The 27,678-nt window shown below is 36.5% G+C and overlaps 1 protein-coding gene across 1 annotated transcript; it reads left to right on the forward strand.

Annotated features, from left to right (window-relative positions):
* The first annotated feature begins 5,132 nt into the window (after window positions 1-5,132).
* Window positions 5,133-25,052, forward strand: dacha (dachshund a). Its single transcript, XM_030154246.1, has 12 exons — window positions 5,133-5,726; window positions 13,147-13,256; window positions 19,114-19,230; window positions 19,331-19,453; window positions 19,538-19,683; window positions 20,494-20,641; window positions 20,754-20,816; window positions 20,896-21,053; window positions 21,572-21,719; window positions 21,794-21,919; window positions 22,016-22,075; window positions 23,983-25,052. The coding sequence occupies exons 1-12, from the start codon at window positions 5,236-5,238 to the stop codon at window positions 24,018-24,020; spliced, it is 1,728 nt and encodes a 575-aa protein (XP_030010106.1). The 5' UTR covers window positions 5,133-5,235; the 3' UTR covers window positions 24,021-25,052.
* Window positions 25,053-27,678: the final 2,626 nt, after the last annotated feature.

Genomic DNA, 27,678 nt, shown 5'->3' on the forward strand with positions numbered 1-27,678 from the left:
GATAGTTTTTCCTGTCCCAATTTTGGTCCTATTTTTGGCCCCAGTATTTTATTAAAAATTCATTAATTTTGGGATGACTCAGAGCAAGAGTATCATCATTATTAATATTAATATCATCATTAGGTACATCCATTGGAGAAAATATGTCTAAATTTCTCTTTTATTATTGGGTCTAAAAAGCTGGCAAAGTGCCAGGTACCAAAATGTACCCAGTTTCATAGAAGTACCCAAATACAATACATAAACAAATACAACTATAACTTGTTATTCACTAGATGAGCTAACTCAAACCAAACTGGATAAAATAAAACTCATAGGCATTTCTAAACTCTCAGCTCCAGTGTGTGTGTTCAGTGTTTGAAGAGCTTTACAAACGAACACACACCGTTCTTCTTCCATTTAATCTTTGTTGGCGTCTCTTCAGTGGTGACATTAAACGACGTTTTGTTGCTCGTTAGTGCGAGGTGTTAACGGGGGCCGTGTGCTGATTGGACGCCTCTGATCAGCCGCCAAAACAAAGACAGCTCTTAAAAAACTCAGCAAGAGACAGAGACAAACCAGACGATGCTGTACACAGACTGTTAAGGCACTTAAAATAGTATTATTATTATCATTATTATTATTACAGTAAGAATAAGCTGAGACATCAAGGTAAAGACAACCTGAAAATCTGTACTTTATTGAGGTTTACATTTCTGTTTTACTTTTGACTTTTACTCCCCTCATTTCAATACAAATATCTGTACCTTTTACTGCAGGAAACTACACTACAAACAAAAAGTTAAGGATATTTTAAATTTTTGGGCTTTTTTTTCAGTTGGGATTCTTGCACAGTGCTTTTTACTTTTTTGTGTGTGAATTTAATTGAAACACATTTTTTTGATGACCAGAAATTGTTTTATTTACAAATGGCAAAAATGACAAAAAAATGACAAAAAAAAAGAAATATCCTTAACTTTTTATTGGTAGTGTATGTGTGAACTTTAGAAACAACTGTATTCAGGTATTTTAAACAGACTGATCACATGGATGATAATCACATTCAGGTGTTTCAACAGATTGATCATAGTGATGATAATCATATTCAGGTGTTTTCTGCTGACATTTAATCTGCTCTGCTGTTTTGTGTAAAGGTTAATGTGATGCTTTTAATTGAAACTGTGCTGATGTATGAGGACGAGGAGGATGAGGCGTCTGTACTGAGATTAAATCTGAATTTATTACCTGTACTGTAAAACAGCTCAACAAGACTATGTAAAATTGCATAAAAGTTGCAACAAAATGAAAATGAAGTCAAAGATGCAAAAAAGCTGAAAACAATGAAAAGGATGCAACAAGATGCAACATGGTAAAAATGTTAGCACAAAACATAGTAGAAGCATGATGAAAATGGAATAAAGTTGCAACACGGTCAAAATTATATAAAAGAAGCTTTTAAAATCAGAATATGCAACAAGACAAAATGTAATTAAACATTAAATTTACATTACAACACAATAAAAATTATGCACATGATGAAATACGAAAAAAAAATGTAGAAAAAGATGCAATAAAGTGAAAATGACATAAAAAGATGAAAACAACAAAAAACAACTAAAAGTCCAGATGAAACCAAAAAGATATAAAAGAGCAACACCATGAAAAAATTACACAAGAGAAAATGTTGTAAAAGATGAACTGAGATTACATCTGAATGTACAGTAAAACAGCTCAAGACACTATAAGACACCCAGGATGCAACAAGATGAAAAATGCATTTAAAAAAAACATGACGACAATGAAGCAAAACATACAAGTACAAAACAATATAAAAGATGTGCCAAAATGCAACAACACAGAAACAATGCAACAAAACAAAAACATAATAAAAGGTGCAACAAGAGGAAAATGGAGAAAGAGATGCAACAACACGTAAACACCATGTGTCAGATACTTTTTTATTTTTTAACCAATGCTTGATTATGGAGATGTTCTGTATATGAGTGTCTCATACAAATGTCTGCAATCTTTAAACATTGTTTATCATTGTGCATTACAATTTATGTTGTTGTCTCACTCACAATTCTGAACTGTACACTAAAGCTGAGCGGCCTTCATTGAGCTCCTGAAGGTTCACCCACTGGTTGTCCCTGATCTATAAGGCTCTTCTTGGGTTGGTCCCGTCATATTTGTCCTCTCTTCTTTGGAGAACCAATAGCCCTAATGCCCTACGGACAAGTGATATTTATCATCTGAATGTTCCGAGGGCTCGAACAGGAATGGGGAATCGAGCCTTCAGTTTTGCCGCCCCCTTTGCCTGGAATACTCTTTATTGTCGGAATATGGTGACTTTAATCTCATAAACGAATGACATTTTGTTAAATTATGAGTTTTTTTTAATAACTATGACTTTATTCTCATAACATTGTGATTCTTTTTGTATTCGACTTTATTATCATATAATTACGGGTTTTATATTGATATTTTATGACTATACTTTGTAGTGACAAGCGTTTTTATTTTCTCATGTGGCCCTAATACGCCGTTGTAGCTTTATTCTCCAGTACCCCTGTATTTGAAAAACTAGGTTAGCCTCAGTTTAGGTTTGTTTACAAATCATGTAGAGCACCAGGTTCACAATCACAAAATGAAGACATAAACCATGAAAGATCTGATCATGAAACCACAAGCTTTACTAAGAAGTAACGTTAGCCAAAACAATACGTAATTTAAGGTATGATTTTACCCAAAAATACAGCATAAATTAATGTTACCTGACACAAAACGGGATCCACAGATCTAGGTTTGGTTTCCTGGATTTGTGGATATATCTACTTCTCTTTACTTTGTCTTTTGGTGCCTGTAAAATGATAGCTTCAACTGCTTTTCAACCTGTTCATACAATCAATCTCACAACAGCTCTTCTCCATTTTTTATTGAATATTGTCTTAAGTTTAGACAGTATTGAAGCCAATGCTGCAACTCATCTCTCTCTTTCTGCCACTCAGTGGGTGCAACCGTGGTGACTTCTGCTAGTGGTGATGTCACGTGCATACCCTCTATTGGTTCTACCTGTTCATGTAACACAGGTGATTCCACCAATTATCCAATCTATCTGGAGGAGGAGTTGTGCTCATCAAAATGGGCTGGTTCAGTGAGTGGTTGGAACAAATACATGGCAGGACTTATACTCTGCGGAGCTGGCATTACCCATCTCTGCTGACTAGACAAGAAGAAGTCCTTTGGACAGTGTTTGTGTTTTTAATTGGTTTGCTGGCCTCAACCAGATCTTGCACTTTAAAAAAAATGTTTTTGACCTAAACTACAGTGTTTTAAAATTCTGTCAAACTGTTGTTATTATTTGGTGACATTCCTAAATGACCTCTCTTTCATCATGGTGTGTGCTGCTTGACCTCTTGGCCAGGCCATCCTTGTAAAAGAGATGCTGATCTCAATGGGATTTATCTGGTCAAATGAAGGTTAAATGAAATGAGCAAGACATAACAGGACAAAAAAAATGATGGGACAAGACAAAAAAATGGTAAAAATACAACAAACCAAAACTGAGTAAAATATGCAACACAACAAAAAGGATATATAGGACAAAACAAGTCAAAACTGAATTAAGTAAGTAAGATGGAACAAGATGAAAATGATGTGAGGAGACAAAAATGATGAAGGAGAGGCAACAAGGTAAAAATGACAGAAAGATGCTACAAGATGTAAACAACAAAAACAATGCAAAAGACTCAACAATACCAAAAAGATGTGAAAGAGCAACAGCATGATGAAAACATAACAAGAAAATAACAGTGTAAAAGACATAAAAGATGAAGATATTTGTATTTTTATAGTCTGTTTTATGATGTACAGATTGGTTGACACTTTTTAATGTTGTTGTGCTTGTTACTTGTGACTTGTTACAATGACAATAAAGATATTCTGATTCTGAACTGAGATTAAATTTGAATTTATTACCTGTACTGTAGAAAAGCTCAATAAGACAATGTAAGAGAACTATAACAAACAAGATGGAAATTGCATAAAACACACAACAAAACAAGAATGAAGTAAAAGCTTCGACAAGACGAACACGATGGAATAAGACAAAAATATAGTAAAAGGCAAAACAAGCCAAAAATGGAGAAAAAAATGCAACGCAACAAAAATTATGTAAGATGAAACAAGTCAAAGTTGAAGTATAAAACTTAATAAGACGAAAATGTGACAAAATGCAGTTAGAAGTGGCAATGACATAAAAGGTGCAACAACATAAAAATTAAGTAAAAGAAGCAACAAGACATACAAGACCAAAAACAAGAGTAACAACATGAAGAAAGTGTAATGAAGAGATGAGATGAGATTCAGTCTGAAATTATTAGACCTACTTGTACTGTAGAACAGCTCAACATGACAATGTAAGAGAAATATAAGATGCAACGAAAATAGTATAAAAGACATGACAAGAATAAAGTAAAAGAGGCAACAATATGGAAGTGATGAAAAAAGACAAAACTGTGATAAATGGCAAGAAACAAGGCAAAAATGCAGTGAGACATAATATAATAAAAAGATGTAACAAGACACAACAAGACAAAAAATAAGAACAAAACATAAAAGATGCAGCACAATGAAAATTGTGTATAAGATTAAAATGACAAGATGAAAGACAAACTTGAAGTAGAGGACATAAATGAGAGATGCAACAATGTGAAATGATATAGAAGGCACAACAAGATGAAAACGAAAGATGCATGAAAACCAAAAAAAAAAAAAAAAAACATGTAGAAGAGCAACAACTTGAGCAAAATGTAACAAGACAAACCGGTGTAAAAGATGAACTGAGATTAAATCTTAATTTATCTCCTCGTCGGTAAATCTGACCTGCAGAATGAAATCACTTGATCTTATTATGACGTTTTTAATCACTGCCCGTTATTCTTTATTATGCTATTATTATTATTAGTCCTAAACCAGCTGTCAATCATTGCTGTCAGCTTCATAAACCCCGCCCCCGGCCAATCAGAGTCGTGTCCGTGTGGTTCCTTGGCTCTGATTGGCTGACGTGTGTCCGACAGTGGCAGGTGTAGAGGAGAGAGAGAGAGAGAGAGAGAGAGAGAGAGAGGGAGCAAGAGGAGAGACAGGACGGCGGGAAAACAGATCTGAAAACACACCTGGAACCGCAAGAGGAACAAAACAACTCCTGTTTTCTTTTGTTTCTTCTTCTGTTTGTTGTGTTTACTGTCGTGTTGTGGAATGGCAGGTTCCTCCAGCGCCCCTTTGTCCCGGACCTCCAGCCCGCACACCGACCCTCTGTTCCACCCTGACCCGCCTTACAGCGCTCCGAACCCGGCCGGCTCCCCGCGCCTCCCCGTTGCCCGTCTGTCCGGAGCCTTCCTGAGCGGCAGAGTCCCGGTGGGTGTGAACGGTGTGACCCAGGCCGGTCCTGCCCACACCGAGTGCCGGATGGTGGAGGTCCACGGTGTGAAGGTGGCTTCGTTCACGGTGAACGGAGTGGAGCTGATCTGTCTGCCGCAGGTGTTCGAGCTGTTCCTGAAGCACCTGGTGGGCGGACTGCACACCGTCTACACCAAACTGAAGCGGCTGGACATCAGCCCCGTGGTGTGCACCGTGGAGCAGGTGCGCGTCCTGCGGGGACTCGGGGCCATCCAGCCCGGAGTGAACCGCTGCAAGCTGATCACTAGAGCCGACTTCGAGACGCTGTACCGGGACTGCACGAACGCCAGGTGGGTCTGGTATTTAACCCTTTCATGCATGAATTATGAGAACCTTAATCAAGTGTTTTTATTCCTCTTTAGGCATGAAAAAAACAATGTGATTTTTTTTTTTTTTTTTTAAATGAACCTATTTTTCATAGTTACAAAAATGTCCACTCAGCTGGACACCATGCGTTTAATTTTTGAAGCAAAGAAACATGCATTTACTGTGTGAAAACTATGAAATAAAAGCATTTTTGACCTCCTGAGACCCAGCAATGCATTTTTGTCCTCTGTAGGGAACAAAAGTTTGACAGTTTTACTTAAAAAAAATGCTGTCCATTGTAAAGGACATTCCATTAAAAAAAAATAAATGAATGAAAATAATAATAAAAAAAATTCTCGGAAAACAAACAAACAAACAAACAAACAAACAAAAACTGTTGCATTATGCGGTTTCCAATCAAGACAATTGTTTAATGGAAAAAAGCTAAAATTTTCACTTTCCTGGGTCTAAGGAGGTTAATGCTGCTAATCTGATGTTATCTCATATTTTAACATACTATAATACTAGTTATTACTCACTCAGATAATATGCAAAAAAAAACCTCTGTTATTTACAGTCTAATAACAATTAGCAATTGATTTAGATAAAAGAACAGGAAAGTTATAGTAATGGTTTGAATGTCAGTGTATGGGATGATGCATAAGCGTCCACTGTGTTGGCTGATATGGATCTAAAACAACAAAACCCATGAATATACAAGAGAACAGCCGTAGAATAACTGTCCACTATAGTGACCACTATGCATGAAAGGGTTAATAGAGAGCACGGTCATTATACACGGTCATTATACTGAGAGGAAAACATTTAAAACATTGACAGGATGCTTGTTCTCCTCTGCATCCCTCAGTGGGACTATGTGTTGCAGTAATTCCTTTGTCCATATCCAAGTTTCTCCTATATTTTTTTGCATGGAAAAAAAAAAGATCTTGAGTGACAATATCACAATGCAGCGTTTTTTCAGATACATTACTATATTAAAACTCATAGGATATATTAAAACAATGTTCCACATCTTAATTTTGAAGAGAATACATAGACTGAAGCAGATTAAAATCCCATTTTCATGCCAATAAGTTAATAACATAATCAACAAGGAACATTAAATAACTGAGGTAATTGACAAAATGAACAAAAATGACAAAACCATTCATTAAAATGACTAAAATGCCCAGTTTGTTGAGGACTTCTCATTATTTCCGTAGTTTCTCCAGTTGTTTCACATACTGGGATAATCCCCCACATTCAGATATTGCAGTGAATTCATGAGTTGAAGTGGATTAAAGTCAGGTTTACATCCTGAATATTGGAGTGAGAAAAAATGCATTAAGACTGATGACAAAAACCAAGTGAGGACAGAGTATAAAGGATTATATCAACAGCAATAGTGATATACGCAGTCATTTAAATCCAAGTCAGATTCATTGAACAAGTTAAAGAACTTTGTGTCCAGTTTTGTCTAAATAAAATAAAAACAGGACTGTGTGCACAGTTAGTTGTATTTGTAAATTTAGACAAGCAACATTAGATGAAATAATCACAGTATTCTTTTTGTGTCTATGAGGTGAATTTTGTGCACATTTTCAGTTTGAATACTTACAAAGGTGCGTGTGTGTGAATGTTTCTCATGTATATTTTAATGTTAAACATTTAATCATTATTATCATTTGGAATGTTCTACCTCCAATTTGTAAAACTTTTGAAGTGCTTGTCATCTTCTGACCATAAGGAAGAAACCGAGAAATACTATTTTACATCATTTTCATCCTGTTTAAGTCTGACAATGAGCTTTTTTTTGTATGATTAATAAGAAGAAATCATCAAAATAAGCACTAAGGTGCATTTTTGTCTTGATGTATTGTTTTTGTCTTTTGTCTCTTATGTCATTTTCATCTTGTTTGGTTTGTTTTTTGTGATGGAATTTCTGTCTTATTACAAGTTTTCTATGCAGTTACATCTTTTACTTCGCTAATATATTAATTCATCTTTCACATTGTTTCCATCTTGTTACATCATATTTGTCTTGTTGCATCTTCTATGAAGGATCTAAAAACTTGATTTAACATTCATCGTGATAATTATCGGTATCAACAAATATGAACCTTTTTGAACTAGTCACCCTCCTCCAATCTATAAAATATAGGCCAATTAAAATCTATGAATTGTTTGTTTTAAAAAATATTTTTACCATATCGCACGATATGAGACTGATGCAAAAAGCCTGTACTTGCCAGACATGTAGTGTGTTTGTAGACCATCAGTCATTCAAGCTTTTGCTAGTTTGTACAGGTCTGTTATTTCTTGATTTAATGACCATGACCTTTATGATTCCTGTGAAAATCAGATCAGAGGTTTTGACATTTATTGTCAGACTGTTCAGTTTTAATGACAGATTAAAGACTCAGAGTCTGCGTGTAAATGCGATTAACACAATGTAAATGTGTGCTTTCAGCCACAGACTTAACCACGCTAAACTGGACAAAATCAGCTGCATATTTTAAACAAGTTCATCATTAAATAGGAGTTAATGTAATAACGTCAGTGTTTGTCATTAGTTGTCAGTCCTGAGACTCTTTATGTCACATGACATTAATGTTTCTGTTGCCCTGAGGTGTGTGTGATCATGTTTACAGCAGAATGTGGATCAAATTATGTAAATGAGCTTAAGATAATTATGGAATTAAAGTGTGTGTGTGACAGGTGTATAATTAGTTCTGACACTGAGGAAATCTCATCTTTAATTTGTACAATCGGTGAGTTAATCATCTTTAATCTGGAGATTATTATTAAACTAACAGTTCTTGTTCATCTTCTGCTTGAGAATTAAAACCAATGACACATAGCGACAACATGCATGCAATATATATTTTGACAGATTGTGAACTTGTAAAAAACAAATGGGAACAAACAGTAAAATAAAGCCTTCAAAGTAAAAAAAAGTTTGGAAGAGTAAAATGAAAACAAAAATAACAGGAGGAAACAGTTTTCATACTTGAAAAGGAGTATACACTTAATCTGCCCCCTCTCCACTCTCATTAGGTGCTTGGGGCCATACATGGCCCGAGCACCTAGTGTTGTACTTTTTATTTTTTTCTTGTCATGTACATGTAAAATGATGCAATGTGGACAATTCTAACAATGTCAAAAGTACCTCAATTTATCTGTTAATATTATCTAATGAGTTAAAAAACAACTGAAACTGGATTGTTTTGCTCCAGAATCACGTCTTGTCTCTCATTTAAGTTTAGAAAGAAGCTTGTTGCTGCAACCTTCACGTCTGTGCTGCTCTATGGTGATGTGACTTACATGCATCCATCCTCTGACAGTGTAGATGCTCTACACACAGTTTACAATGAGCCTTATGATGAACTTCAAAGCCTTCACTCATCACTGTCTGTTACTTGTGTCAGATCCTCTGCTTTGTCCACAGACAGACTGAAACTGGCATGTCCTCATCTATAAATGTATTGTTGCTCTGCTTCCATCATATCTTCAAAACTGCATCTGTCATAATAGTAAAGCTGGTTGCAGGCGTTGGTTTTTTTTGGATTTATGCCGTCTGTCTGTTCCACAGGTCTGTACTGGACTGGGAAAAGGCCTTTAAATCTGCTGCTTCAAATCACTTATGAAATGACCTGAAACTTATGGAGCTGGTTTCCTTTAATGTTTTTAAAAGTGATTTTTGATACCACAGCAACAGAAACATCTATTTTGTAGATTCATTTTTACCTAATTAATTAATATATGAACTACTGTGTTTGCACGTGTCATTTTGTCATATGAGGTTTGGGTTTATGTCCAGTTTGTCTGGTTGCTGCTTGGTCTGTTAGCTGGTTAAATGTTCAACCACTTTTCTAAGCTAGGATATTCTTGTAAATCATCATTTTAATCTCAATAAGTGTTTTCTGATCGAAGAAAAATAAATAAATAAATAAATAAATAAATGGGCGCAACACATACACAGCATGCAGTGTAACATGTAAGTGTGTGCAAATAGAACCAGATGAAGTGGATGAAGATCTGCTGACAGTCAGGAGTCAACGGAGGCAACGAACACTCACTTTATTAGATTGTGTGTATGTGTGTGTGTGTGTGTGTGTGTGTGTGTGTCAGTATGTGTGTGACCTTGCAGACACACATATTAGGTCATACATGTGATGGAGTGTTAACGCTCAGATAAACACATACATTAACCCTGTGAGTCACAGCTTGAGTCAAACGCAACCGACCGAGGGTTCTTTTTTTTTCTTTTTTTTTTAATCTTTAATAAGAGACTTTCATCACATAGATTTCACATTTTCCTCAGTTAGCTTCTTTTTCCATCATCACAAATCTTTATATTTTTTGAACAACACAAGAACTGTAACAAATGAGTCTTAAATGCTGAAATAAAACAGAAAAGTGTTACACAAAGTTAAATTTTCATATTTTGATGAAAATGATTATACAAAGGTAAGAACCAAGATGTTTGTTGTAGGTTTATGCAGTTATTATATTCAGAATGAGATATGTTATACTTTTGATAAGTACAGAATATCAATTACCCTTTAAAGACCTAGAACTATTTTTGTGGCAACTTCCAAATAAATTTTCCACTATATCTAATAATTTCTAAGTTATTTATCACCATTTATTATATTGTCCTTTGCCTTTTTCAGTGAAAAGCAAAAATTCTAATTTAATAGGATAAATAGCAGGAAAGACGTCACATTGCATTTAAGGACAATCCTGATAACGTCAAGAAATTAATTTAAATGAGATCACACTGAAGAAGAACCCAAATGTTGTACATTTTACATTTTTGATTGTACAAATTCATGCAACAGTAATAATGCAGATATAATTATTGTACATATGGCAACACTGAAAAGAGAACATGGCACCAGCATCTTTGTTTTATTTGATATTTAAGATTTATTCTATATTTTCAAGTGACATTATATATTCATATGAACAAACCTCAGCCTCAAAGTGATTGCGTTTACATGGACGCTGATATTCCACAGATAATCAGTATAAAAATACATCATGTAACCCCCTGAGTCAGAACAGACTGGTCTGATCAGAGCTAATATTCAAGCAGAGGAAGAAAGGTGGTGTAAAGATATTAGCCATGTACAGACAAGATCTGACTGAGTTGGGTTTTGGTGCATGTTTGACTCTTTATGTGATTCAACCACACTATGAGGATGCACAGAAACATGATGTGAGGCTTTAGATACAAAGATTATTGAATGACTTAATGGTTGAAAGACTCATCAAAACAAGAACATGTGGTAGGTCTATATTAAAGAACAATATTCAGATGGAAAATGACTTATTTAGTTATATTTGTAGTAAAAAAAAAAAAGTTTCTGCATGTAAACCAACATCTTATCAGGTTAGCTTCCACGTAAACACTTTAGGTGGAATTTCTGATCAGTAAGATTTAAATCAGACTGTGGTCCATGTCTATGTAACCACGACCAGTGCAATGTGTGTGTTACTGTATTTTTGTGCGTTACAGTGTGTGTCACAGTGTGTTTTACCGTTTGTTCACTACATAAAAGACGTTTTGTGTGAATTTAATTAAACGCCTCCCAACACACACGGCTGAGGAATTTAATTTACGGTGTGTTCGACATGTCAATCACATGCTGTCATTGTGTGTATTTGTGTGTGTATGTGTGTGTTCATGAACTGCTGAGGCGGCAGGTTTTCAGCAGGTGTGGTCACTGTTGTAATGCAGGTGTTTGGTTCATGAAGCAGACTGAAATGAACGGATAAGTTCCTAAATACATCAACTCGCACAGTTTCAGATCAAAATCTTGTAATTAATTCTTGTTAAAATTGTTTTTCTTTTAGTCTTTTGTGGTTTTGTGGTGGTGGCTTGTGTCTGTATCACACAGGAATGTCTCTGTGTAACTCCTCCCCTGGGACGATCGACACTAATAATGAATGGCCTTCAGCAGAGAGAGAGAGATGAAACAGATTTATTCATGATGATAAAATAGGACTTTAACCTGGAATATTAAAACACCACTCATTCATTATTAACATATTTATTAACACTTGTCCAGCAATATTCACATCAAGGACCATTATTTTAAATTTTTAACCCATAAAGACTCAAACATCCACAGTCAACCTAAACCATCTACTCATGTAAAATGTTTAATAACTGTTGATCCACTAATCCTATCAATACATGTAAATAATTGGTGTAAAATACGGTTTCTCATGTTTTCATGGTCATCAGATATGACCAATTTGGATGTTCAGAGGCTCCATAGTGAACGTGAAAACACCGTCATCTTCTACAACATTGATTCACCGGTCAAACCCATGGAGTTTGACAAATGACAGTGAATGAAGACTCTGGGTTAATGTTTAGTTGATGACATATTTTGCTGAAAAAGTCTCTTTTTCTTCAATGTTCTTTGTTTCTCATAAAATAGCCTTTGAATTTACTCTAAGCCAGTGTTTTTCAACCTTGGGGTCGGGACCCCACATGGGGTCGCCCGAAATTCAAAGGGGATCGCCTGAAATTTCTAGTAATTGATAAAAAATAAAAATAAAAAAACTTACTAATAAAAAATATATGGTGAGTTGAGAGAGACAATCACAATCTATAAAAGACATGACAAACTGATGCTGAAACTGAAGCACTGTGCTACTGTTTGTCTTTCAAATGTTCATTGTGGTCAGTTTCAGATGCTGCAGCTCTTTCATAATTCATAGTTTGAGTTCTTGTTTGCTCAGTATTAATTGTCAGCCTTGTAAATCCAAGCTGGACTGACTGTACATATCCTGACCAAGGAAAATAAAATTCTCACTTTGTGCAGTAATCTACACCTGGCTTTTCTGCCTCCATCCATAATAATATACATTATATAGACTAAATGTGGTCTAAAATTAAGGTTTATTTGCAACATAGTATAGAAAACTACATGATCAAAAACAAATTAATTTTAGCCAAAAAAAATGTCTCTGTTTTGAATGTCTGGGGTCGCCAAAGAGTTGTGATGTTAAAATGGGATCATGAGCCAAAAAAGGTTGGGAACCGCTGCTCTAAGCTTTTATGAACATCTACATCATCAGTGGATTAAATATAGAAAAATACCTGATTTTTACTGAAGAAATGCAAAATAAAGAGGATAATATTTCAATAAATGGTGATAAATCACTTAAGAAAGGGTAAATATAGAGAAAAAATTCATTTGTGAACCACCACAAAAGTAGCACTGGGTCTTTATGGGTTGTTAAGGTGGAATCTCTTTGTTTAAGGTGGTCAGGATGTCATTTTGGTATTCATGTGTCTCTTTGTTTTGTTTTGCTCTTTGCTCATCTTGTTAAATCTTCAAGTCATTCTTTTTAAAGGACCATACCATGTGTTTTTGTTTCCAGCTCTCGTCCAGGTCGTCCTCCAAAGCGAACTCTGGCTGTGGCCACAATGGCAGATGGCTCCAGACTCCTCCCACATGGTCTCCTAAGCCCCGCCTTGCTTTCACAAACAGGTAAACCAGATGTTTCAATTTTCAAGAGCTCATGTTTTTGGTATTGTTGTGTCTTTATCAGCAAATAGATCTTCAACATGGGAGATGGGGAAAATTCCATTTATCTTCTGTTACTTACCATTAAGCTAATTAAACCTAATTAAAATGCTATTATATGGTAGTATCATAGAGTGTATAAAAAAAGGGAGTTAATGGAGGAACCACAACATGAACTGGCACTTTGCAGCCAGTAGTTTGCCATTTGGCTCTCAACATTTTGCCTTTTTGGACCTCGAAGTGACCATATTTGGACAAAAGGGGTGGGGCTAATGTGACACAATAACTCAGTGACTCCAGAGCCTTTGATATAACAGAGTTGCAACACTTCTGTAGACTCCCGTTGTAAAAAATGGCGGATGAAATCTAGATCTACTTCCGGGTTCTGGCAGGCCGATGGTTCCAACATTGAGTGTAACAGCATCGGAACACATTCATTTCTATTGCAGCTGATCTAGCAATTCCAGCACTAAGTTAATAAGATATCATCATCTTTCAAATGATCAAGTGTATTTCCTGTATTAGCAGACATTTGTGTTGTAAATTCTGTTTTCTTTGGTATGTGTTAGTGTTTGTATAAATTTATATCTTAAACAACTCTTACATTCAATTTTCAGCTGTAGCTTTCAAAGTAGTTTTCAAAGTAATAAATGCAGTCCTTTCAGTGGTCAACCCCACTACTCAAAATCATAACTGACACAATAATACATACAGAAGTGCGTCAATTGTTGTGTGTGGTTTATTTTGAGATTTACCATGCTCACTGCTGTTTGTCCCATTGAAGGACATGACAGCGCTTGGCTCGTTTGGAACTATTCAGGCTTCCATGAACCACGTGATCTCTTTATAGGGCTCTGAGTGACTCACCCTCTGGACCTGAGGTCTTATTACCTTAGCAGTACTTTAAAGATGGACCGATACAACACTTATTAGAAGTTCCAAATGAAACGAATAAGACCAGAATTGACTTGGTGTCAGTCACCCCCACCCCCCACACTAATGAAAAGAAATAGAAGATACAAGATAAAAGAGTTCTAAACATAAAACCACATAAACATTAATTTGACATATGTAACAAATGTCAGTTAAATCACTTTCATCATTAGTGTTTTAGTCGTTTACATCACAGTGCTTAACTCTGTGACCTGCTGCTCATAATGAGGTATTCTGAAGCCAAACATGAATCTGCTTTAACAACAATCAGCCCCTCCAGGTCTGACAACACAGAGAAGGGTGGAGATGAGCTACTGCCTAAAGTGGAGGAGTTTAAGTATCTTGATCTTGTTCACAACTGGGAGATGAACGGTATGGGAGGCTGGCATGTGGATGTAGAGTCTGGTATGGTGAAGTGGAAATGAGCAAAAAGGACAAGCTATTGCTACCTTTTCTGGTCATACGTTGTGACCGAAAGAGTAAGATCACGGAAACAGGTGGTAAAATTAGCCCCCTCTGCAGAGTGAATGGGTTCTTCCTCAGGCATAGAATGAGGAGTTCAGTCATCAGGAGGAACTTAGACTAGAACTGCTGCTCCTCCACATACAGAAGGAGCCAGTTTAGGTGGTTTTTCTGGTCAGGATACTTCCAGAAAGCCTCCTGGTGAGGTGTCAGGACATGCTGGAGCAATTATATGCTTCTGTCTATTTGGGAATTCCTCGATGTCCACCCAGAGGACCTGGAGGAGGTGGAGTCAACGGTGAGGTCTGGGATTCTCTGCTTAGGCTGCTAAACCAGAGATGGATGGATGGATGGATGGGTATCTTACTATTGTGTTTTAAAATCATATCACGCCATCCAAAAACATAAATATTTTCTTCTAAAGCTCATTCTCAGCATTATTTTACACATATTTTCTAATGTATAATTTTACCATATGTTTTACATCATTTTGAACTTGGGTCTCTTTCATCATTTTTTTCTTGAGTCCCCGAATAGAAACACAGATATCATTCTCTGCTGAAGCAATAAAGCAGATGAACTCAGAACAAAAATAATCTGAGGTCTTTTTTCCCTGAACTCAGTCTGTCAGGCAGTTTGTTCAGGTACTGTGTGTATGATTAGAGCTATAATTAGCAGCTTAATTAGCAGATGTCAAAATGAGTGACAGATTGGAGTCTCACCCTGAGCTCTGTGTATCTTTAGGCGACAGTCCTTAAATCCATAAATCTTCTTATGATCGTCTGAATGTGTTTTAAGTCGAGTCTCATATTCTGCTTGTTTTGGACTCATGATGTCTTACCAGTGTTCTAACAGGTTTGCATTTTTATTAGTTTATCTTTGTCTTTCTGACTCAATCACCTCTAATTTTTATTTCAAATTAAACATGAGGTAAGGATCTTTACAGTCTGTTCCATGTCTTTACTGTGTAAATTCAGACAGTGAAATGACTTTGTACTATGTTTGAGGTCATATTAATATGTCTACTCTCAGCTACAGTTAACATATTCTGTATGAACAGGTAGTTTCCTCACCAAACAGCTGATATGGATGTTTAAGATACATCAGCAGCAGCACAGCAGCCTCTGTTAGATCCAGGTGTCGATCACATTAGTTTTGTAATCTCAGCCTGTATTACTACAAATTAGAGCTTTTATATGTAAATGATCAAACTCATAAGTCCTTATCAACACAGCAGCAGCAAACAGTTTCCCTGTTGCAGAGTGGTTTCACCTGTAAACCCAGGCTGGTCCCTGGAGACTGGGACAGTGGTGCAGGAGTGGGATGTGGGCCAACCAGAGGATCCTTATGCCATAGTTAAGGGTGACCCAACTCACTCTACAGATATTCCTTTTTCACCCTCAAAGCTGCTGAGGATGGACACCAGAGTGCATCAGCTGACAGATGGCCTTGAGTCTTGATGCCTTTATATGCTTGGATGAGCTGTGGATGAGGGCTCTCCACACCGTCTGTCCCTCAAAGTCAGGTGCCCCCCTGGCTGCAGCATCATCTACTGAACTACTTGTCCAGAGGAAGTCCAAAGAGTTGACCCACTGCCCTCTGTTTGTCTCCATAGGGAGTATGAACAGAGGTGCTAGGGTCTTCTCTTTGCATTTCCCTCTTCTGTTCTGCTTCCATCACAAGAAAAATTGCTGAACATTTTTTCCAGAGTCAAAAGTATTTTCCTTAAAAAGAATACATTTTGCTCTATATTAAGTGCATTTGGCTCTAAATTGAGTTTGGAGAGCTCTACCCAAAGAGTAACTTTTATTCTTTTTAGAGCGGGACCAAATGTTATCTGAGTAGAATAAAATTTTCTTCAATTTGAGTAAATTTTTCTCAGGCAAATTTCCTGTGATCCCTCCTGCAGAGAATTTAGACAAAATACACTTGTCCTGATAGCATTACGTATTCTGATATGCATATCCCCTCATTTGGAGGGATCCGATCTCCCCTTTTCATCAATTTTCCAAGGGACTTCATCTTTGGGCTAAGTCTGTAAATGGACTGTCTTTACCGATGAGTAGAGGAGATGTGTGAGATGAGATGTGGGTGAAACAGAAGCTACAGTTGGAGAGAGAGGAGTCTTCACTGACTTTAATTAGAGCATATTTTACCCCTTTTTAAAGAATGACTGTAAATCCAAAATACCTCACACGTTATTCATTGTGCTATATCTGTAGGTCTCCAGTTTTCAGTGCTTTTTTGTGTCTGTTGCTTTAAGACAAGGCATTCATAAGGCAATTCAACATGAATAAATGGAACGTCCACTTAAAAGAACATAAAGGAACATTAATGCAGTACTGAGCAGGTCATTTCCAGTTGTGATATAGATACTATAATAATACTACCATGGTGGAGTGTCTGAGTGGTTCTGGTGGATCTGGAGGACAATGAAAAAATAATATGAAAACTGAAACTCTTCTAAGGCATTTCAATTCAATTTAAATAAGTAGAATGATTCCATGACACCTTAATACGACCCAAGAAATCCAAGAAAATGAAATAAAAAAGAAAATAATATAATAATAAGAAAAAGAAGAACCATGAACAATAAAAAACATGTGAATGTCTGAATAAGGTGGGTAAAGGGGTTAGGGTCCAGACAGGATATGGCAGAATGTAAACCTGAGTTGTGTATTACAGAAAATTTTATATTTATATTTATTACATTTCAAGACTCCTTTAATCCAGAATCATTTTGTCCAAAAGCCTGAATCAAGCTTTGACACTTCTCACGCATAATGTTTCAAAGACTTCCATAGTTTGTCGGAACCTATTATTTGTTTCTGTTTTTCTTTGTATATTGTGGTGTTTCATTGTTACATCCTAATTATACTCTTATTCACCACATCCGTTTACTTCGACCTTATTCGCATTTAGCTATCATCTAGACTTTCACAACTTGATCAAAAGGAAACACTTTTTACACACATTCATGCAGGTTTTTTTGTGTTTCCTCTAAGGTTTATGTGGTTTATATGCAGCAGGTGTAACCTACAGCTCCTTTCCATCAGATCAGGCTTGTCTGATTCACCTGTAAACCTGCAGCCACTTTAAGCATTTAGGCTGAAGAGGAGGAGGAGGAACACCAGAGCTGCTCCTCCATCAGCTGCTGACAGACTGACAGCTTAATGAAACGACCACACACTCTGATTTTTATTAAAAATGCTCAAACTGCCACATCTCGTGACCGAGGTCAGAGAGGACGGATCAAAGGAACAAGAATATTATTAACTCTCCACAGTGTGAGGCATGTGTTCAGTCCAGTTTCAGTTTAACATTAAACCCCCTTTACCTGTGCTGTCTGTTACATATTCCACAGGAGTCTGAGGTTTTGGTCAGTCCATCTCTTAAAAACAGGAAATGCATTTAGTTTTAAAAATAAAGAAAATCTAAACTGAAGCACAAGACTTTTTTTTTTTTTTTCTTGGTCCAGTGGATTGAGTAGAGTTTATAAAAGTGTTTGAATTTCACCTGTTTTTTTATTACTTTCATATTCATGGTTAATATGTTATTGTTAGATGGCTGGATAGGTATAGATAAAAAGCACAACAAAATACAGTAAAACAAAGAAACACAAAAATAATAAAAAAGACAAATTTACAATATCTCAAGTAATTAGCTCAATGAAGATCCTTTATGTTTACTGATAATAATTTATCATAGCACATTGCTAACTCATTACTGGTTTAATTTTCTTTTTAGTATTAAAAAAATGACCATCACAAAAACAGAAACTAAAAAGAAATGTAGGCCCATGTCCTGATGTGACACAGTGACCAATGCACACAGACCCATTACATACAACAGTAAACATCACTGATTCACTTTCACATGTATATTTCTATATTTTAGTGTCTATTTTGTATGTGTGAATAAAGCAACTGTGATTCTTTATACAGAGACAGGTTTTAATTCTCTGATGGTCAAAGAGGAAAAAAAATCAATTTAGAGGGAAAATAAGATGAATTCATCAAAGTGACATGTATAGTCTCTGTGTAATATATTTATATATTTATACTGTGATGATGTTGTTCTCTGTTAAATGTTCCTTAACTCTGTCTCTGAACACAGCAGGATTTAAATATTAACTGAAAGGTGCAGGGATTTACATTGTGTTTTTTTTTTCCAAGTATAATTTCTCTCATATCTTTTACTTTGTCCTATGATAGTTGCATCGATTATTAACTCACCAACCTGCTACCTAATCCTTTTTACTGCTGAGCCTCAAAGGATTTCAGTGTTTCTCATTTGTCCATTTTTGTAATAGAGTCTAAGTTTAATTAAAATATTCTGCTCTTAGATCACTGAGCTCCTTCATCGAATGTGTCTGAAATCTGAACATCTGCACTGATCTGTTTCTGATCATCTGTATCGATCTCAGGTGTGACAGCAGCAGTTGCCGAGGCCCTGAAGTTGCAGAAGATGAGGATGATGATGGGTTTCCATGGCAACAACCACCAGCACCTGAACGGCACTGAGTCTGAGAACGATGACACAGGTCCCTCATCAGAGTGTGATCAATCAGGCATTATCATCAGTGTATTGGTATCAAACCTCTGTCATGTTGTATTGAAAGCATCTCTTTGGTTCTGTTGCAGGATGCAGTGAAGGCTCATGGGATAGGGCTCCTCCCCCCTCTTCGATGGGGGCAGGACCTCATACTGGCTCTGCTTCTTTGCACCTCAGCACACTGCAGCAGCACAGCGCATTAATGGCCAACCGTAAGCACCACCTCTAGTGCCAGCTTTGCATCGCAGAACCATAGCTAGCATCACATCTTTTCTTCTCTGACTCCCCTCCTTCAGGTCTGACTGATTTGCCTTTTATGGTCATGCCACACCCCCTCCTTCAGGTAGGCCTGCCTCCAGCTAGCGTTGCCATGGCGATGAACCAGATGAACCAACTGAGCGGTTTGGCAAACATGGCTGCCATGACACAGCAGGATGACAAGGTGTCTTCTAGCTAACAGCTAATGCTAACAGGCCTAATGTTGTAAAAGCTAATGCTAACATCCCTAACGTTTTTAGGGATGCTATCATTGCAGAAATCATGTAACTAAAGAGGAAAGATTCTAAACTTTTTAAGCTATCTAAACTGTTTCACAGTTTCTAGAAAGCTAACACCACACCTATCTGTGGCTAATTATCTTAAATTTCAGTCACATGTATCACTGCAACACTGCCACCAATATCAGTTCTTTGACAGAAGCAACACTCTCCTAATGTTTACGGAGTCTGTCTTGTGGTTCAGTAGCAAATTTCTCATTCATGATGTATTTAGTGGGTGTGAATATTTTAAGTTTGGTTTCAATGATTTAAAGGAGAACTGGGATTTAAAAATCGTGTGTTTGGCTACATCACACACTCCGGACCTGTTGTAACACATCTCAAACTGTCAGTGTCTCACAAAACAGTCATTTAGTTGCAGTTGTTTCAGATCATATCCACAGGAGTCATACCATACCACAGACTAATGGATCATGTTGGCTGTAAAATTGTTATGAAAACAACTTTTTGTTACATACTGGTGCTTTTACCTACTACAAATTCATTCAAATGGAACAGAAATGTAGTGTTTCTTCTAACTTTAGGTCATCTTTATTTAAGTGTGCTTTGCTAAGCCAGCACTTGGTTTAATAGTACAATGTTAATAATGACAGATTCAAAGCTAAAAGCTCTTTCTGCTGGGCTAGTATTTAAAAAAAAAAAATTAACTGAGCTAACTGTATTTTACTAAAATACTAATGCTAACACCCTCTTAGGACACTCCCCAAGGAAGCCCCTCCCCCTGCTCCTCCCCCAGTAATGATGATGATGAGCAACGCCCACAAGAGCCAAACAGTCAATCACCTTCAAGAGTTTCTTCATCATCCTCATCCTCACCTGCTCGAGCTCAAACCCCAGACTTGAGTGAGATGATAACTGATCAATAAATTGATATATCACTCAATTGAAAAGTCCTAAAATATACAGGGTAAATAAAACAACTGCTATTAATAATCGGTAATCACTCTGTGTGTAGTTACATCCACAGATGGTGAAACTGCAGAACAAGAGAACATTAAGAAGGTGCTGAAAGAGAAAGGTGAGAGTTACAGACTGTACTAGAACTCAACACACTCTCTATTTACTCATAACAGACTCTGATTAATTCTTACCTGCAGAGGAAAGCCTGTTGCCCCTCCCCCTTCTCAAACCAACTTATGAGAAGCTGCCACTCTCAACACAGCCACTGTCAGTCAACCAGCCCGACTCCGCCTTTGCTCCGTTCCTATTAGCTGAGGGACTGTCCTCCATGGAGACACTGCTGACCAACATACAGGTGACGATGGTGACTATATCAGTCCAGGAGCACTCAGCCTCCTTCCGTTTTCATCTCGTGGGCACTTTTAGCAAAGTTGACTTTGGAAGGTTTGACTTGATTTTGAACTTTTTTATGTATTGAAAACTTGTTTTCGTTTTTATGTATGAAAGTTTGTGTCTGTAACTATTTAATGTACTGCTGCCTGTCTTGGCTAGGACACTGTTGGAAAAGAGATTTTTAATCTCAATGAGGTTTTCCAGGTTAAATAAAGGTAAATAAATAAATAAAGTTCCATAAGCCAGTTTTCACTGTGGGGTATCAGACCACCCCACTGCTACTTGATCCACGTCGCACAGAATGACCTCAGACCTCCTCCTGGTGAGGGGGGGATACAGGAGGGTATGAAAAGCAAACTGTTAAATGGGGGTCCATTATTTTTAAATAAATTAATTTGTGTGATTGTTTTCTTTGGTGTATAAGGAGTGATTTAACGTACACCTTTACCTGTCTCTCTGTCTTACCTGTCCATGGGTCAGGGTCTCCTCAAAGTGGCCGTAGACAGCGCTCGCTCTCAGGACAAGCAGAACCAGCTGGAGAGGAAAGAGTTAAAACTGGAGCTGGAGCGAGAGAGGGATGCCCGACAGACACTGCAGAGACAGCTGAGCTCTGAGCTGCACACCTCAGGTGAGACAGACTGGTGCGTTTTCCCTGTGGACTGTGGGCGTGGCTACAATCTCATGGGTCTCTGTGTATGTTAGCGTCAATCCACAGGAGGCTGAAGAAGGAGAAGAAGGCCAAGAGGAAGCTGCAGGAGGCCCTAGACTTTGAGTCGAGGAGGAGAGAACAGGTGGAACGAGCGCTCAAACACTCTGACTGTCTGACAGGTGAGACTCCGCCCCCTGAACACCTGGGAGGGAGGGACACGGAAGGGCATTCAGGGCCTTAAAACAGAAGTAATGTTTGGGTTTGTTGGATTTCAGATGCAGTGACTCCTGACAGCGAATTGGAGAACAAACAACAGGAGAATTCTGCAGTCCAAGGTAACAGCAAACAAACAAACATGTTTAACAACAAACATCATCAAAAACAATATAAGAAACAAACAAACATGACCACATCACAAACAACATATGAAACTAAAAAACACAACAAACAGCAGCAGAACTCGGCAGTGCGATGTGGCAACAAACAAACAAATACAACAAACATCATAAGAAACAATACATGAAACAAACACATTTAGCAAAAAACAGTGTAAGAAACTAACCAACATAACAACAAACAGCAGAAGAACCCAGCAGCACAAGGTGACAAACAAATAAACAAACAGCACAACACATAAGAACAAACATTATAGGAAATAATATAAGAAATGTACAAACGTGGCCATAAAAAACAACGCAAGAAACCAACAAACAACAACCAGCAGAACTCTGCACAGCTCAAGGTTACAACACACAAATAATTGTAACACATAAACATAACAAACAATATAAGAAACTAATAAGCATATAGCAACAAACAAACATAACCACATAACAAACTAATGATAACAACACAACCATACAAACATAAAACAGCTGTATTTTGCAGCTTTGGGTGACAACAAACAACAGAAGAAACTAACAACAATCGCAACAACAAACAACATAAAGTAATAAGTGATATAAGTGTAAAGTTAAAGTGATAAACAACTCAAGGAATTAAAAATGAAATGGCAAACAATATAATAATTATCAGAAACAAACTTGACATATACATAAAACCTGCAGAAATCTGGTTGTCAAAGTAACAACCACCAAATGAACAACAAATAATAAGAAACAATCTAATAAACATCCATACAGTGTCAAATTACAGTCCATTTTATGGAATCACTGAACCTGCAGTAAAACTAATAATCAGTATGAACTACTGTAAAACTAACCCTTTATATAAACTGTAGTTAAACTCGTTAACTAATCTAAACATGACATTTAGCTAAACACTAGTATAAACTAACTTTACAGCCGATGATCAGTTGTGTGGTCATCATGAGTGGTATTTTAGTCCTCAGTTCTGTCTACAGGCATTGTATTACTACTACTACTGACGCTAAAGTCTGTTCACGTGACCGAAGCAGAGTGATGAAAGGTCGAAGCAGCAGAGTGTCGAGTGTGAAATTGAATCTGAAAAACAATCAGAGAGTAAACAGCAGAACAAACACACAGTGATATGATGATCGGACTCATCTGTCACTGACGCCTTGTTTGTTCAGCTTCAGTGTGTCATGTGTTTGTATGTTCCTGCTGAATCAGAAAACTGACAAACCTCTTGAAATTCGAGCAGAAAATCACATCAGGATTCTGTTCTATCGCAAAACTCTCAGAATGGCGGTAGGTTGACAAGTTTGACTTTCTGCTGCTGCTGAAGTCTTAGGTGTTAAGAGTCAGAACAGAAGAAATAAATGTTTTTTCTTGTCTATTTGCTTCTTTTTGTCTTGTTGCATATTTGCACTCTTGTATCACTGTGCTTTATGCTATTCCCTCCTTATCACAGTTGCAGGGTTTCTGTGGGTCATGAAAAAGCATTAAAAGTCATTAAATAGATTTTGTGAAAATTCAGGCCTTAAATGACATTAAAAAGCATTAAATTAGATTTGCTGATACTTGCAGAAACCCTGAGTTAGCCTTTTGGATTGTTTTAATCATTTTCATCTTGTTACATCTTTCTCCTCATTTTCATCTTGCTGTCTCTATTACACTATTCTCATGTTGTGTGTTTTATGCCATTTTACATATTTTAGATCCAGCTCTTCATTATTCTATGTGTTTGTTGGTTTCGCCAAACTTTTTCCAAATCTGACGCACAGGAGTTTATCTTACTGTTGTATTAACACACTGTGACGCTAGATTATATTAAAATGCTACTGTAGACTTTTATTAAATTAAACTTTGTGTTTCTGCAGAAAATAGACCGTTCACCAAACCTCCACTGCTCTTCTGAACCTGCGAACTGTTCCACACCATGACGATGAAGAAGAAGAGGAGTGAGAAACCGCAGAACCTCTTTGAAAAGAAAAACATTGACATGACTGAAAAAATACAAGATAAATACTCAAACTCCCATTAGTCACTTCAGTATGTATCTACTATTATTATTATAATCATAGGTGATAAAAGGAGGAGTTTGATCTTACGGTCACATGATGGATGTCTCAACTGTAGGAGACGGAGTTTATTGAACTGAACTTATTTCATCAATCTTACATGTAATGTTTTTATTTATATTTAATGTTTCATCATGAAGTTCTGTTATGAAATTAATGAAAACTGAGAGAACAGGCAACAACAGCAGCGCATTAAAACTATAAAAGATAGAATAAGACAAAAACAACACAAAACTGTTTGTTTATTTGTTCTGTAAAATCAAATAAATGTGTAGATTTTATCTCACAGATTAGAAAAAGATGATGCTTGTAAGAACAACAGCCCAAGGTTTAGAAAACCTCAGCCAGAAACCTATTTTGTAAGAATTTAAATACTTTTATTATTTCAGTATTGTGGTAAATTTTTCTCTTATGTTTAAAAATATATAGTTTGACCCAGATTGTGAGATCAACACATTTTACTCAATAAACTGTTAATATTCACAGGTGTAAATTCATACATAATACACCATTCTTACTGCTTTTTATATATAAACCTATAAGACTTAAATTGTATTTCCATTTCCAAAAGCACAGAAATTAAATCAAAACTTACATTGCCTGTTCTTTTTTTCATTATACTTTAGTTTAACACAGCAGGTCTTCTGTTGTTTAGTTGTTTATTTGTTTATTCTGAATTATGTTTTGTGTTCATACTGTTCATTGTACACTGTTCCTGTACATATTTCAGTAAAAAAAAAAAGAACTGTTCAAAGAAGACAAAGTTGTTTCTGTTCCTGTAGAACCATTACTCAGATTTTAAAATAAAACAAGTGTTGTTTTTACGCATGTTTACTCATGTTACTGAAAATAAAACCATCAGATTTTGAGGTTCACTGAAACCTTTTGTCCTCTTTTTTTAAATAATCTTAGTGACTATATTGTTTTTTTTGTTATTTTGGGGTGGGGGGGTTGTTATACCAATTGCAGTTGACATTTTACTCCATGGTTTAATACAGAAACAACATTGCAGCTCATTACTAAGTTTCACTTTTCATGAAATGTGATCAAGTCATTGATCATTATACAGTATTTAATCTGTAGATTTGGACAGAGAAGAGAAACTGCTTTGACCTAAGTCTTTACTGTTATTTAAAGAGCATAAAAAACAAGTGTTGCCAGGCACAATAAACCCCACCCTTTGCAAGTATTTCACCCATTTTAAGTAAAAGGGAAGATTTTAAAAATTCATAAAAAAATGTGAACTTTGACCTACCTTTCCCAAAATGTAATGACATCGATTCTACGTCACTGGCAATCTATAAACCCAGTTTGGTATGAATTCATCCCATAGTTTTGCTGCTAAAGTGTTAACAAAGAAAGAAACAAACGAACAGAACCAAAAACCACACCCCTTGCCTCTCCTTGGGGGGGCAGGGTAATAAAATGACCTTTCTAAAGGCGAGGAAAAACAGGCTGAATCAGTAGATTTCTGTCCCAAATGAACATTAACATTAGTTACTGTCTCTTAACATTAGTTAATCTGATTTATTTGTACCTAATTACAACAAATGCACAAACTGAAGCTGAATCCATCACAGTGTAGAAAGGTCATTGTATGTTCAATGTATGTGATGGATGACGGTGTGAACTGTGTTGTGACATTAACCTGCTGTGTTTTAGCCCAGTTTGCACATGGCCTGTTACCACGACGACCCAGTTTGGTAAATGAGAACATCGGGTCACAGTTCAAACAAGATGGAACACCATCTACACCTGTAATCACTATGGTTATAATAGAAAAGTGAAAAAGAAATGCTACAAGCCATGGACGTAGGTGTCATTGGACAATCTCAGTGTCGCACATTTAGTGGGCAGTCGGGAACTCTGGACCAAGAACATTTGGAGCATTTAATACTTGCCTTTTGGTATTTATTTGATTTGATTTGATTTGATTTGATTTTACTTGTTTATTGTGCAGTAATGCATGCCTTTTTTATATAGTAGCTTAACTTACCAAAACACACCATATCATTGGAGAAAATAAATAAATAAATAAAACACACTACATTTAAGATATTTGAGGAGTGTGTTAAATTTGTCACCACCTCATTATTAGCTTGTACTGAAAAATGAGGAACTGTCCAAAATTAACAATTTACCTCAGCAGTCAGGTCGACCAGGTAGATATGAATTTTTTTCCAGATAAAATATATGCACATTATGCATAGTTTTTGTATGTAAAGAAAATAAAACTTCTCTCTATGTGTTTTGTTTTTTTTTTTTTGAGTGGAAAACTGCATGTGCTAAATACTGATGGTGCCAAATCCTGTCCACATAAAAATCTATGCTTGTGGGAAAAACTAACTGTAAAAACATCATTATAACTTGCTTTCAATGACATGAGACTCAAATTCAATTGTTTGACAAATTACAAATCAACCACAGTGTAAAACATCTCTATGGACAGAAACAGGACTTTCTCTGGAAGAATCTACAACTACTGACTGTAAAAACTACAGTACCCATGAGTCTCAGTTGCTTCTGCTACAGAGAATAGGCCTCAAAATGGAGAACGTACCCCCTTATGTTTGCGTTTGCAATGTAGGAACCAGGAGCTATTTTAGTTCTCAGAAGTTATAGTTAAATCTAAATAAAAGCTAATATTTCTCATTTACTGCTTTTGGTACTTCAAATATATTGTAGTTTTAATATTTTTGTAATTTACATTTGCACAGAACTTAAAATGGAGCATTTCTATCAACATGCACTAACCTAAATCAAACCGAAACATTCAATAAAAGTAAAAACTCCAGAGCTTTTCTAAACTCTCAGGCCTGTTTTTGACCTGATGTTTGTGTCATTAAATATTCAGAATAAATCAGCTGTAAATATCAACAAATTCAAGACAAAACTAAACTTCTTTATCTTTGAAGTCGTCCATTAAAAAAGAAAAGGAGCCAAATGATGTGCGTCCTGGTGGGTGGAGCTCGAGGCCTCGTTAGCCGCTCGTTAACATTTTCACAAGCATGTCAATAAATATGTATGAGTCCAGCTGTCCGTCAACAAATAAACAAACACAGACGGGCGGTGGCTAATTAACGCTGACCTCGTTCTGATGGTGTTAGTGCGGGATGAAGGCGTTAAACATGTTTTCATCATTAGTATCATAACACAAATAGTTTGATGTGTTAACGAGCTGTTGTGTCTGACTGACATCAACAAACAGTCATTAACAGGAAACACATTGGGGGGGCGACCTATTAAGACTTCATCCATCCATGTTCTTCCTCTTATCCGGGCCTGGGTCTCGGGCAGTGGCGGCTGGTGAAATAAGTCAGTTTTCAGTTGCACAATAACATATCACCACTAGGATACACCAAAGTTCATGCGCCACTATTTTAAAATATTAACTTAAATTAAAAATAAAAACAAAAATACACAGTATGTGTTTTCAGTCATGTATTTTTTGTATGTAAATTTCACCTGTCTATCCTTGGGTCTTTTCCACTGATA

Source organism: Sphaeramia orbicularis, chromosome 14 (genome assembly GCF_902148855.1).
Source record: "Sphaeramia orbicularis chromosome 14, fSphaOr1.1, whole genome shotgun sequence".
In the NCBI taxonomy this organism is placed as follows: Eukaryota; Metazoa; Chordata; class Actinopteri; order Kurtiformes; family Apogonidae; genus Sphaeramia; species Sphaeramia orbicularis.

What these genes read in the sequence shown, in the direction of transcription:
- dacha (XM_030154246.1), top strand. Translation starts at nt 5,236, where the DNA reads ATGGCAGGTTCCTCCAGCGCCCCTTTGTCCCGGACCTCCAGCCCGCAC. An exon ending in CGGGACTGCACGAACGCCAG is followed by an intron (nt 5,727 to 13,146) that starts GTGGGTCTGGTA and finishes TTTTGTTTCCAG; the next exon opens with CTCTCGTCCAGGTCGTCCTC. An exon ending in CACTGCTGACCAACATACAG is followed by an intron (nt 21,054 to 21,571) that starts GTGACGATGGTG and finishes TCCATGGGTCAG; the next exon opens with GGTCTCCTCAAAGTGGCCGT.